Source organism: Metopolophium dirhodum, chromosome 1, assembly GCF_019925205.1.
Source record: "Metopolophium dirhodum isolate CAU chromosome 1, ASM1992520v1, whole genome shotgun sequence".
Classification (NCBI taxonomy): Eukaryota; Metazoa; Arthropoda; class Insecta; order Hemiptera; family Aphididae; genus Metopolophium; species Metopolophium dirhodum.
The window spans coordinates 122,588,117-122,601,565 of NC_083560.1; the positions used below are offsets into that span (position 1 = coordinate 122,588,117).

The window sequence follows — 13,449 nt, forward strand, 5'->3', positions numbered from 1 at the left end:
AATATTTGCATATGCATGTGAAAGCGTCCGCCTAAAGTACGAACTCCTCTTTTAGTCACGATCATCGTTTTCTCCGTTTTTGACTAAACTCGAACGTTTTACTCGAGCGATGACGACGCAGGTATTTACCCTATAATATGTTTTATTTAAGTGTCACGACGACTGGTATGCATTATTAATCGCAACCCGATTGAACGCGATTCAAATTTTCCAATAGCATATATTATGTTATATTGAACGTATCACGGTTTAAGAATATGGCTAATGTACGACAAAGTTGAAAACGCTGACGGTGCACATGCAATACGTAGACCGAAACGACGGCAATGTAATAATTCGTTCGAAAAAAAAATAATTTCAAAACGTGATTCGAACGCGCACGTAAAACGAAAATAATATATTATGTGTATACAACATAATGACAGTTTTTTGCATATATATATATAGATTGGTGACAGCGGGATTGTTTTTCGGGACGAGTAATTTAGTGTTCGTCGTTATTAAAATTATGTTTGTTTAAGTTGGCTGATGCATCATTTGATCGGAAATACACGGTAAACTGCATTTGTACAAACCTTGTTATATAATATTTTCCGATCAATATAATCGCACCGTGTCAAAGGCAAACGATGTGTGGAGAAAAACGATTTAGACATATATATATATATACATATATTATATGTGTATATCCGTCGTATATACCTATACTATATTCATCCACGTGATCTAATAATTTCATAACGTCGCATTATCGAATCGCCATTATATTATATTACTCGTTACCGAGCAAGTGTTTTCCATACACCGATCTAAAAGCGCACAAACGTCCATCCGTGTCGCGGTAACACTACCTATATAACGCGTACGTTCGACGGCAATCGCTGCGTGATTGTAACCGTTTATCACTTTTCCCGTCGAAGCTATAATATCATGTTCGTCGTCGTCGTGATCTTAAATCATTATTATATATTTTTTTCACCCCCAATGTCAAACACGACTGTTCACCGCACCATAACGGTTCGTTCATCCTCATCATCATCATCATATGACGCCCGTAACGCACTCGCACACACACCAACAATGCACTCGGTCTGTATAGGTATAGGTAAAACACCTCTACTGTAATATGTATAAAAATAAAATCAAAAATCTGTAGAAGGAAAAATATGTATTCCGCGCCGGCAAATCGATTCGTTATGACCGCCGCCGCCGTTGTCCGAGCTGTCCGAACGCGTCTCTCGCGTAATAATATTGTATTATAATATACACGTCCTGACAATGACGATGACCAGACACATTTTTCGATCGCGCTTACCATATACAGACGGGCACCCATCATGACGTACATGAGAACTATATATTCGGTCGGTGGTCGCGTTGCACTTATATAGGTGCCTACATGTGAGTGTAATAAATATGGTTGGCTGTGCATTTATCGACGAAAACGGGGGTCGGCAAACGGTCGTTTAATAATAATAACAGCAATAAACATTTATGTCTTTTTTACGTTCTTCCGCGTATAATGCACGCGTACTGCAGCGACCACCGTGCGTACACGACCGTCGCGCCGTCGTTATATTGTAAAGTTAAGGACCGGCAAGAAAGTTTATGGTATCTTCCGCGGGGCTATACAGACAAATGTAATAATCGTCGTAAAGGAATGCATAGAAAATATCTCCACCGTCGTATTGATAATAGTACCTATGTATTGTAACCGTTGTGATATCGTCTGTAGAATATAATAATATTCTCTACAGGAAAATTAATACAAAATAATGCTGCTACTGGCGGTAACGTGTCGGGCGACACGACGGAAAATGTAAAAGTATATAATAATATAGAACAATAATAATTAATGTAATATTATTGTATGTACATCACGCCCGAACCGGATGAGTACGGTGTGTGTGCGATGTCATCGCCGCCGGAAGTGACGGAGATAGTCAAAAGCTCGGCGGGGGCCGTTGCGCTATTCGTCCGTCGCGTGATATTATATTGTAGAATTAGAAATCTCTACCGACAATAATGACAATAATATTAATAATAATATGTGAAAACCCGCGTCACAGTATAATATTAATATCATACAATATGTACTATATAGTGCACGTCACAAACGGCAACAGAGAGATGGGTCGTCGCAATGTGCCCAAAACTCCGCTTTGAGATCGTCTCTGCGTTCAGTCGTCGACAGATACATAACGTTATATTATATTGTACACATAGTGTAATATTATCAATTAACAATTACGGGTGCAGGGTCTACTGCAGGATTTACAATCCTTGTATACAGAGTATATTGTTATATATATATATATATATTATGTAGGTACCTATATGCAGTAATCCGCCGCCGTATATCGACGTTCCGCGTAAATAATATAACAGGCAATGCAGTATAATATGTTTGATATTATATATTATATTATTATATTGTGCACATAACAACAATGGTCTATGTGGCGCGAGCACTCTATATAGATGTATATCCGCTTTCTAACCTGATGCACACTATTTTGTCTCGGCGCGTACGATCGTAGGTATTGTGTACATTTCAGTACCTATATTACTACACAATATATTATACACTATATTATAATATAGTGTCATATACAATAGTATGATGTGCGAGCTGAATAGTGAAATTGTGGAATTTTGCTAGGTGTCCCGCCATGGTATATATACTCCTCTCCGCTCATCTAAACTCAAATAATTGTACATATAAGTACCTAATAACACATTAACAGTACACAATATTTTAAATTTGAAAAAAAATTGTTTTGTAATGAGTAATAAAAGTTTACACTGTGTAAAAAAAAAATATTTATACATTTTGAGATAGTAACTGTATAATGCAGAACAATAAATGCGCGAACTGTCAGATAATTGAAAACGTAACTAACCGCTCAAACGATATTGTTTCAGATTCCGGATAGACAACACGGACCACATAATCGACGTGAACAAAGGAAACCAGCCTTTCGAATACGACCAAGTGAACATCGTGTGTCCCGTGTACGCACCGGGCACGCACGAGTCGGATGCCGAAAAGTATATCATTTACAACGTGAGTACCTATATATATTATCATTTATACCTCTTTAATATAATACCTCTTCCTAGACAATACATTATATATTCTATAATCGTCTTTCTACAAATGCGTCCGATATAAAATAATACAATACCTAGATCTGCCCATCCCGTTTTCACCGCGGAAGTGGCGTGACAGCGTGTACCTTGCTGCAGTTTATCCCGCGTGCAGTATGTTTCCCAATCACAAAAATGATCACGTTTCATCCGGCTCGGGCGCGGGTTATATATATTAGGTAATAATATGTAGTAAGATGCACATATCAAAACTGGGCAGGGAGGAGATTTTTCAAATTAATTCGTACGTATAGTATATACATGAGCATTATACGAGAGGGCGTCGTACAATCGCACTATATAGAGTCGAGAAAGTTTTACCCCGGTCATATCACGGATACGCACCGTTTCGTAGTACATTGTAGTTGTGGTAATAGCACGCCTGTATAATATATGATATTATACCTACCAATATTATATTATACTCTATTATTATTTATTTATTTCCACTGCAGCGGCGGACAATAGGACCATTGTCTGCGGCCGCCAAGACGACCTTTAACTCGGTCGATTTCAACGACTCTTATTAACGCGGCGTGTGATGGTAGTGGAAGGTTTAGGGCGATGGGGGTGGTGGTGGTGGTGTGATTTGGTACAGGAGGTGCTGCAGGTGGTAGCGGTCGAGAGATAAGACAGTGAGGCACTGCACGCTGCTGGCGCGTCAGCCGAGTGGTAAATTTGGCATTAATAGCAGCGGCGTTCGTCGCCGCCGAGGCGCATATAACTTTTCGGCCTTTTCAAACTCCCGACTAATTGACGGCGGCCACCGACTTTATTGTTGTAGCACAATGCTGCCGCTATATACCACGGCCGATTTACAAGTTTTTGTTTGCCATCGTCGGTGGAGAATTTCAGCACTGATGAGCTCTCTCTCTCTCTCCCTCTCTCTCTGTCTATCACTCCGTCTCTATTCCTCTTTCTCTATCAAAAACGCCATTGCAATATATATACGACCCCTATAATATAATATAATATTATTCGGTACACTCGAAAAAGCTGCATCGTCCAACAAAACACCGAAGTACAATGGCGGAAGCGCCTCGACGAAATTCGTTTCAAAACCAGAAATCGTAGTCGGTAAATGAGATTTGAACTCGTTTGCCAAAAAAAAAAATTCGTACAAAAAAACAAGAAAACCCTCTACACATCTATCTATAATACCTATATGTCCTCTAATAAAACGTTTTCCTGTCAAATGTATTGTTATATCAATCTTCTAAGACGCATCTCAGATTATACTGCAGCAAAATATTTTTAATTCTAAAACGGTTACATTTTTCGTTTCCAGGTGTCCAAGGAGGAATACGATATGTGCCGAATCACTAATCCCAATCCGAGGATCATAGCGTACTGTGACAAGCCGTACAAACTTATGTACGTCACCATAACGTTCCGGTCGTTCACGCCTCAGCCCGGTGGACTCGAATTTCAGCCGGGACAAGACTACTATTTCATTTGTGAGTATATAACCTGCTATATATTATAATACGCGCATCCGTCTAATAAAATATCCACGTTTAGGTACGCCGTAAACGTACAATGCATATAATACGCGAACCGGCTAAAACGATATACGCATATATATATATACGCGTTGTTATTCTTAAAAGCTTTAACTCGTCGTAAAAAAATGAGATCCGGGGATGATGGCGATAAACTCGTCGACGCGTAATGACGCCGCAAAGGGGGCTGGTGCCATCGTTTTATTACCGGCCGACAGAATATCATAACAATATATTATATGGCGAATCAATATATGGCGGCCGTTTTCGAGTTCCGTTCTGCGAGATGAACGGCACCGCTCGTCGTCCGGTTATTGGGGCGTGTCGTTTTTTTAAAAAAAAATTGTATCATTACACCGCGAGAGTGAAGTTTTGCACGTCCCGAAATCAGATCATATCTGAATTTAACGAGAATCGACTCGGTATCGAAATTTTTCTGATAAAACATGTTCACGAACTTCCGTGTACCTTCCATAGGTACTATAATATTATTATATAATAAACACAATTGCTGATATGCCGAAACATCGTTCAAAGTCAAGAACTCGTCAACGTGATATTTTTCTTTCATAACGTTTTTCATCAAGTTTGAGTCCACGTCTCAAATTAATACAATTTTGGTTCACTCCCTAAACTAATATACCGACTGACACCAACGTTTTACCGTAGAAGTACCAGTTAGTCGATTGTAATACGACCACTAAAACATATATCTATATATTACAGTATAGAATGTAACCCTCGAGTGCATTAGCTGTATATGGAACAATCTCGTTTGCATTACGATAACTGCAATTTTTAGTGCTTTGAAAATATACGAAATAGTTATATATAGGTTCACTTTAAAATTTAAAATAAATAATTTCGAAATTATAGAACCGTTTATTATTTTATGATACACATCGATAAAAATACTGTGACTATTGCGCAGGTGGACGAATAAATCGCATACATACACTGTTTACATCGTTGAAATTTACCATTATTGTAATAAAAATTTCGTACGTATTTTCTTGCAGCCACTTCGTCCAAGGACGACATCCACCGCAGAATTGGCGGCCGCTGCTCCACAAACAACATGAAAGTCGTGTTCAAGGTGTGCTGCAGACCAGAAGACCAACAGAACAACCAGAGTGAGTACCCTGCAAATATCTACCCAATGTTATTATATCCCGACTCGCACACAGCTCGTTGTTTTATTTGTAAAATCGCGCAGGCTTGTTGAAATCCGTCTATGTACCTAACTACTTATACGGTTCACAAAACCGACGGTGATATTGTATAATTAAATTATTAATTATTACTGCAGACCCGATGGTTATTGTTATTTTAATATATCTTGTCATTGCAGCCGCTCGTTTAGTCGTACTTGCATTACATATAATATATATAAATATAGGTACATCATTGTAATTATTATACCATGTCAAATTTACGATGAACGTTCGCTTTTCGCAGACTTAGCTCCTCGACCAACGCAGAACGCCGGAAACCCTCAGCGGCTACCATTCCCGGGCAGCACGCACGGATATCCGGCCCGACCGCCGTCAGTGTATGCGTCGTCCACACAACAGCCATCGTTGGCCGGCAAGCAACCTCCGTTCGGCGCCACCGGACCGTCCGTGAACAACAACAAGCCGTCACACAAAAAATCATGTGAGTATATTTTGATTATGACACGCATCCCTTTGAGACAGGACGTGTCGCGGACTCGGGACGAAAGAGGGTTCTGTCACGATATTGTTTGAGATATTTCAGTCGAGAATGACGTGAGGGGGAAATCCGTGCCGACCGGAAACGTGTGCGCTTTTAGATTAATATTATTGTGGTTAGAACCAAACCCCATTTTGTCGTACGAGTCCGCGATAACACCTTTCAAAATATTTTTTTGCGACGTCTCGAAAAACGTATTCTAAAAAAAAAAAAATTGTTCAAAAATTTTACCATCGCGTTTTTGCTCGTTTGCCCGCAGCCGAATACGACAAGCATCCCAACGAAGTGGTCAAGAACGAAGAGCTCACGTACAACGGTGCCGGTGCGATTGCCGCCAGCATGTCTGCGAAGGCGTTGGCGATTCTAGTCCTCGTGGCCATCGCCGCAGTCGATCGGTTGATTTTATATCGATAGGCTGTCACCAGAGTATAGCCGGAGTTTCGCCGGATCCCCTACCCCCCTCATCAACCCTCCCCGGCAAACGTATATAATAATATTATGCGACATATTATTACATTATTGACGACACACTGTGTATATACCTACCTAAATGGTGTTTTTATTTTACTATATATATAATAATATAATTATTATTATTATTAAACTCTTGTAAATATATATAAAATATACATGTATATGTATATATATACATATATATATATATAATATTATAAACAAACACCTCCGATAATAACGATAATGATAATCCTCCCCTCCCCTGAGTAATTATTATTATTATAATTATTATCAATATTATTATTATCTATTATTATTATTATTATTATTATATTATTATTATTATTATTATATATTATTATTATTATTATTATTATGATCATTATTACTATTATTATTTGTACATAACAATTATATACGCATGTATAACGTAGGAAAACGAGTATATATATATATATATATATACACGATAATTTTATTCAGACGAATAATCGAGAACAATGTTTAATTTTTTTTATTTTTACCGTATCGTATCACTTTAGACAGTTCGAAAAATCTCCGGACCTCGAGATTTTTTTTCGAAAACCCTCTTAACGTATTATTAGTATTATTATTATTATTAATTGTATAGTTTGCCATAATAACATAATAACATAACAAAACGTATGTATATGGTGGCAGCGGCGGTATTGCTATATATTGTGCGCAGTGAATTTTGAAAAATTGTATCATATGACGCGGTCTTCTCTCGCCATCTCGAATACGGCCAAGTGCCATTTTACCGGTTCCACAATATTGTTTGCGATACTTTAAACGACCATCGTGTTAGGTATCGCCGCCGTCGCCATTCCATATAATTTATTTAATATTATTATATCGTATACCTACGATCGATATAATAATCAATTAATACACTCTCTTCATTATGTAATATAATTATTATAATATGTCTATAATATGTTTTATAGAAAACTAAAAATGTGAAATTATTAGGGTACCTATAAATATATATGTGTGTGTGTGTGAGTGCGCGCGCGTGCGCATGCCTGCGCGTGTGTTTAATATTATATATTCTCGTTCTAATCGGCTATATATTTGTAATTTAATTTCTGTGATCGTTAATTTTTAAAACATTATAATATTACTATTATAGACACTTTGACCATAATCTATATAAATTTAGTTTCTTTTATAATATTATATTATATAGTATATACGACGAGAAACAGTATATATATACGTATACATACCTATTTATCTTTGGTTGCGTACGAGTGCGAGAAATATCATGCACACACGATATACTTATATTATAACATTTTTTTATTCTTTCCATCCGTTATCTAATTTATTTTTATTTTTTGTCATCACTTCATAGTATTATAATAATGTATATGTATTTTTTTTTTTTAACGTTTCTATTACGTTTGTGTGAAAATAGTTTTATATATAAATATAAATAAATATATAATAATATAATGGAAAAATATTATTTTGTAAAATCGTATATTGTGTACATATATATTATAATAATGATATTAACTATACATAATAATATATTATATAACGTGTATTTCATGTCACTGTATTAGGTACACGCGCATTCAATAAAATAGTTTGTATTATATTATTATCATAATATTACCTATGTAACACGTATTAATATGTTATTACGATTTAAGGACAATATTGTACTCGAACGAAATTCGTAATATATATATGTATAAAACTGTACTTAGCTGCCCCTCTCACTCCCGTAATAATAATAGTAAATAATATTATTGTAATAGCCGGTATATCCGCGACTACGGCCCCGCCGCCGCCGCCGCCACTGATTTATTTTTTTCCAAAACTCGGCGCACCACCACACCTTGCGCATTTCGATTCCCGAACATCGGTCATTAATAATCTATTATTGATAGAAAATAATATATTACTGTACTTTCGGCAGCCGTCCGGTGTGCGCCCGAAGCGAATATTTCGCAAACGCTCCGAAGGAATGTGTCTCCACAACGAACGGTGTTCGTATTATATTTTTGCCGTATTGAATTCATCCGCGCGGACTGCCATGAATTGCTATAACATTACAATAATAATATATTATAATAATATTATGCCGAGCGACGTGAGCTGCGCAGCGTTAGACGTATAGGCACCCAAAACATTTGCCGTGGCGGCGTTGTAAAAACGATATTGAAAAAAAAAAATTCTATTTAGTTCTAATGAAATGCTTTAATAATTATATTAACGATATGGTATATCTCTTTTATACATATATATATATATATATATATATATTTCAAAAACAAAAAAAAAAAAATAATAAAAAAAATATGATAATCGTTTAATATTCAATTTGTATAGTGTGTAATGTTAGGTGTTTTCTTTTGTACTGTTTCTTTTCCGTCGAACGGACGGACGAATAATAAGCTGTATTATTATTATTATTAGGTACCGTGTACGTCGACAACTCAGTATATATATATATATATATACACTGTACAATACATTATAATATTTTGGTGTCGTCGGTGAAACATGTTTGTACTCGTATTACCCGTCGGACCATCGATTTATTATTATAATAATATCATTATTTATTATATATTACGATTATTATATTTTGTACATTTTCGATTTACTCGAACGTCGTGTTCTAAGCTCTGTACACCGCTGACGAACGAAAACCATAACATAACACTCGTCTTCTCCACACATCGCCGAACCCCCCCGACCCCCACGCTCCCATATGTTCAGCCAGTAATATTGTTCCATTAATTTTATTTTCCGTCTTAAATTTGTCTCTTTTTTTGTTTTTTTTTATATACACATCTACTACCCGTGTATAATAATAATTTTTGTTATTATTATATTAACGTAGTACGCTCGACACACGACGACATAATATTCGTGTATTTAACTAATATCTCGTATTATATAGTCGGTGTGAAAATTTTTTTATTATTTAGGCGTATTTTTTATGTGTTCAAGTTCCTATGTTTCAATGCAACTTAAATTAAAAGAAAAAAGTACAAACGAGAGAAAAAAACGTTTTTAAATTTCTAAAAATAAACTATTAACTAAAATTTACAAACAACTATAATATTATCATTATTATATCGCCGCGTAATCACCTGTTGTGTTTTAAAATGAAAAAACTGGCTGAATGTTCGAACAATTACGATTTAAGTATAACTTCAAACCTGTATGTTTAATAAAATATTTACAGGATAATATTATAATAATAGTAAGACGCCGTGTGTTTATTTAATTTTTTTTTTTATTTATTGTATTCTTTTTAAAATTATTTTTATTTTATTTTTTTTTTTTTTTTTGTGTGTAGTTTGTTAGGATTGAAATACGTTAATATTAGTTGGTATTTATATATATATATATGCATTATGTATGTATGTATGTGTATATATATATATATATAAAATACACAACAATATAAAATGTATATACGTCCTTCAATTTATTGCCATATACCCGCTGTATAAATGAATAAATGTCAAAAAAAAATAATAATAATAAACGTGTATTAGCTTAGAATTACCTATGTATGAATTTAGAACAGGGCACTTAATACTTAGAACTGATGTGTACTCCTATTTGTGCTGTATGTACCAGTTAAATATAAGGTTTATGATAATAATGAGTCGTGTTTTTTATTATGCACTCGCCGAGTGATGGTGTTACCTACCTACGTTTTGACGTACCTTCCTGCTACCTACTAGTAGACCGACGATCCTGTACCGCACGGGCAAATGTTAAAGCTCCGATTATCCTTTTGGTTTTCAACCACCGCCTGGTAAAAACGGGTAACAAAAAGGTCGACTGCATACTCACGGTCTCGGTTATTTTTCAAGTCTTCCGATACAAATCACTAAGACACGCCGGCAGAACTGTATTAAAAAAGCGGTCTTAATAAACTATTGTAAGATCAAAAAATCAATGATCTGAAAAGAAAATAAGTAGGCACATATTAGAAATTATGCTTCAAAAAATATAAAATAATGAAATACGTATATTATTAACAAAATATTAATGAATACGTGTAGGTATACGTACATATAGCTTATACTATTTTAAAATAAATGAGCACATCGTTAAATATAATCATCATACTTTTTTCACAGATTTATACTTAAGTATATTATTACGATTTTGTATACTTATTAACAAGTGTGTTCGTAATTTTTTAATAAAATTAAAACATTTTTAGTGGATAATGAGAAGCACAGCTTCTGGGATGTAATGTTAAATTATTCTCAAAACAAAAATTGTAAGCCTAGTTTATAAAATTCAGGGTTGAGTGAACAATCACCCCCATATTATATAATTATAATTATATAATCGACCGAATACGCGCTGCTGTCGCTGTCGGCAGAGCAAAAGTCGTTACGTAATTATAATCGGTTGTTTTTATTAATTGTTTGCACATGCACAAATAAAATTATCAAGTTTCTGATGTATTTGTAAGTTCGGTAAAAATATAAAACAAAATTGGGTACCTATAACCGACTATTAACCCCTCGTGAGCACACAAAAAATTGATGTAAAAACACTAAAAATCAGGACTTTCAAACATTATAATAACGTTATATTTGACAAAAAACGATTGAAATTTGTAAATGCGATAATCCAAAATAATTGAAAAACTACAAAACAAAACATAAAGATCAACAAAATATATTATATATCATTAAACAAAACATAACGCAAAAAAAATGGATTATATTATATTCCGTATCCGGGCCATTACCTACCCGCAATAGTTATTATTTTTAAATTTAATAGGTATTAACACTATTTTAAATAACGATAAAAGCAAAACTTAGATAACGTTTAAAGTCCGTATAACGATAAACGCAAAACTTTGATAACGTTTTAATTCTGAATATCGATAAACGCAAAGTTGAACAACGTTTTAATTGTAAATAACATAAAACGGAATTTTTTTAAATGCAAGCCCAGCTAAAAAAACATAAAAATTGTCTCGATAGACATAATAATATGTACCTGTACAACATAACAACGTAATATAAATTCTAGATTCTAAAAATTTAAGGAAATTCGACGCGCATTTTTTTAATACTACTATTGCATACAATATAGTAATGTATGCATTAAAGACAGCGGGAGACAAATTCAGCAGATAGCTGCAGCGATCGTTTTAAATCGTTTGTTTCGCATTGTCAACCATTGCGGGTTTCTGCAGCGACCCCATAGTAAAACTAAACAATGTGTACGACGCGTGTGTGGAATATAATTTATTTACTACATCGACTTCGGCTGCGATTCCCGACACCGCGGCGCAATAAGCACCTATTCACGTTATTTTTTATCGTCGTGCAGAGGATTTACAATTTACGGCGTGGTAGATTACAATATAGTAAGTATATATTTGGTATAGCTGCAATACCATCGGATTTAGCAAAATTGAAGTTATGAGATGGACCATTGGACACGTCACGGCAGTGTCAACGTGATCAGGGTTGCTGCGGACATTTGATATAATATTATTATGCTTTTGTTTATATAAAAAAAAAAATGATAAAAATAGGTTTGTCATAAATAACGATTTGTGCCGTTTAAAAAAAATATAAACCTAACCCAACAACAACCCCGCGTGTTTTTGAAATCAAAGTGATATAACTATCATTATGATCCTCATGAGGATCGTGTTACGTCTGCGTACGTTTCACCGTATTCAGTCTACTGAAGTGACCTACGAAATGACGTCAATTACGGTAAATACTAAAAACTTTTAACATAGTTTTTGTATCAGCTACGACCCAGCTAATCATGCACGAGACAAAAATATTTTATGACTAATAATCAAAGCGAGATGACTGCGAGGAATCGTACATGAAATATAACTTTGATACGCTTTCAAATAATATAGGTCGTCGTCGTCGAAGTCGTTGTTATAAATCTAAATCGATCGGTATTTCATTCGTCGGTACAGTTTTATAGTTGACCTAGCTATGTGTACCACGGATACACACAACGAGACGTTGCTCACGACAGTATGATTTATATCGATATTCCTTCGTCATGCGTGTGTCCACGGCCTGCACATCCGTCTTCATGCAGTGGTAAGATCTTCAAGCAGCAGAAAAACCTAAACACCAAACGAACTCGGAGACTCGAGTGCCTTACCCGTACCATAAAATGGGTTAGCTTTCAATTTATAATTCATTATTGCTATTTACTACCACGATGACGTATCTGTCGATGTCCTATTCGTCCAACTAGGTATACTAGGTAGGTATCCAACTTGGATAATTGTATTTTATTTTCATATAATAATAAAGGATTAATATAATAATATTAAGGACGAAAAGGAAGGCTTTTTTTAAAACTGAATTATATATAACATAATTTGGGTCTATTTAGCCCCTTTGTGGTTGGCGTCCACATGGTTATTTCATAATAATTATAAAAATATATAAATTATTATAAAAGCGGTACCATATAATATATGGTTATATATATTATACTCCCGTATAGTTTTAATTAGTTTTGTCAGGATCGATATTGACTGGGGACCGATAAGTTTTTATTAAAAAAACTGAAATTAAAAACACCAATCACAGCGGAGAAATCGATACAACCCCGAAAA

At 34.9% G+C, this 13,449-nt stretch overlaps 1 protein-coding gene across 1 annotated transcript in view; it reads left to right on the forward strand.

Annotated features, from left to right (window-relative positions):
* The window catches only part of LOC132934342 (ephrin-B1), a 258,070-nt gene extending 247,593 nt beyond the window's left edge, over positions 1-10,477 (forward strand). The window contains exons 2-6 of the mRNA XM_061000651.1: positions 2,926-3,067; positions 4,439-4,607; positions 5,672-5,785; positions 6,111-6,308; positions 6,625-10,477. Of these exons, the coding sequence (XP_060856634.1) occupies positions 2,926-3,067; positions 4,439-4,607; positions 5,672-5,785; positions 6,111-6,308; positions 6,625-6,779 (778 nt within the window). The 3' untranslated portion in view covers positions 6,780-10,477. The remainder of the gene's footprint in view (positions 1-2,925; positions 3,068-4,438; positions 4,608-5,671; positions 5,786-6,110; positions 6,309-6,624) is intronic.
* The last annotated feature ends 2,972 nt before the right edge of the window (positions 10,478-13,449 follow it).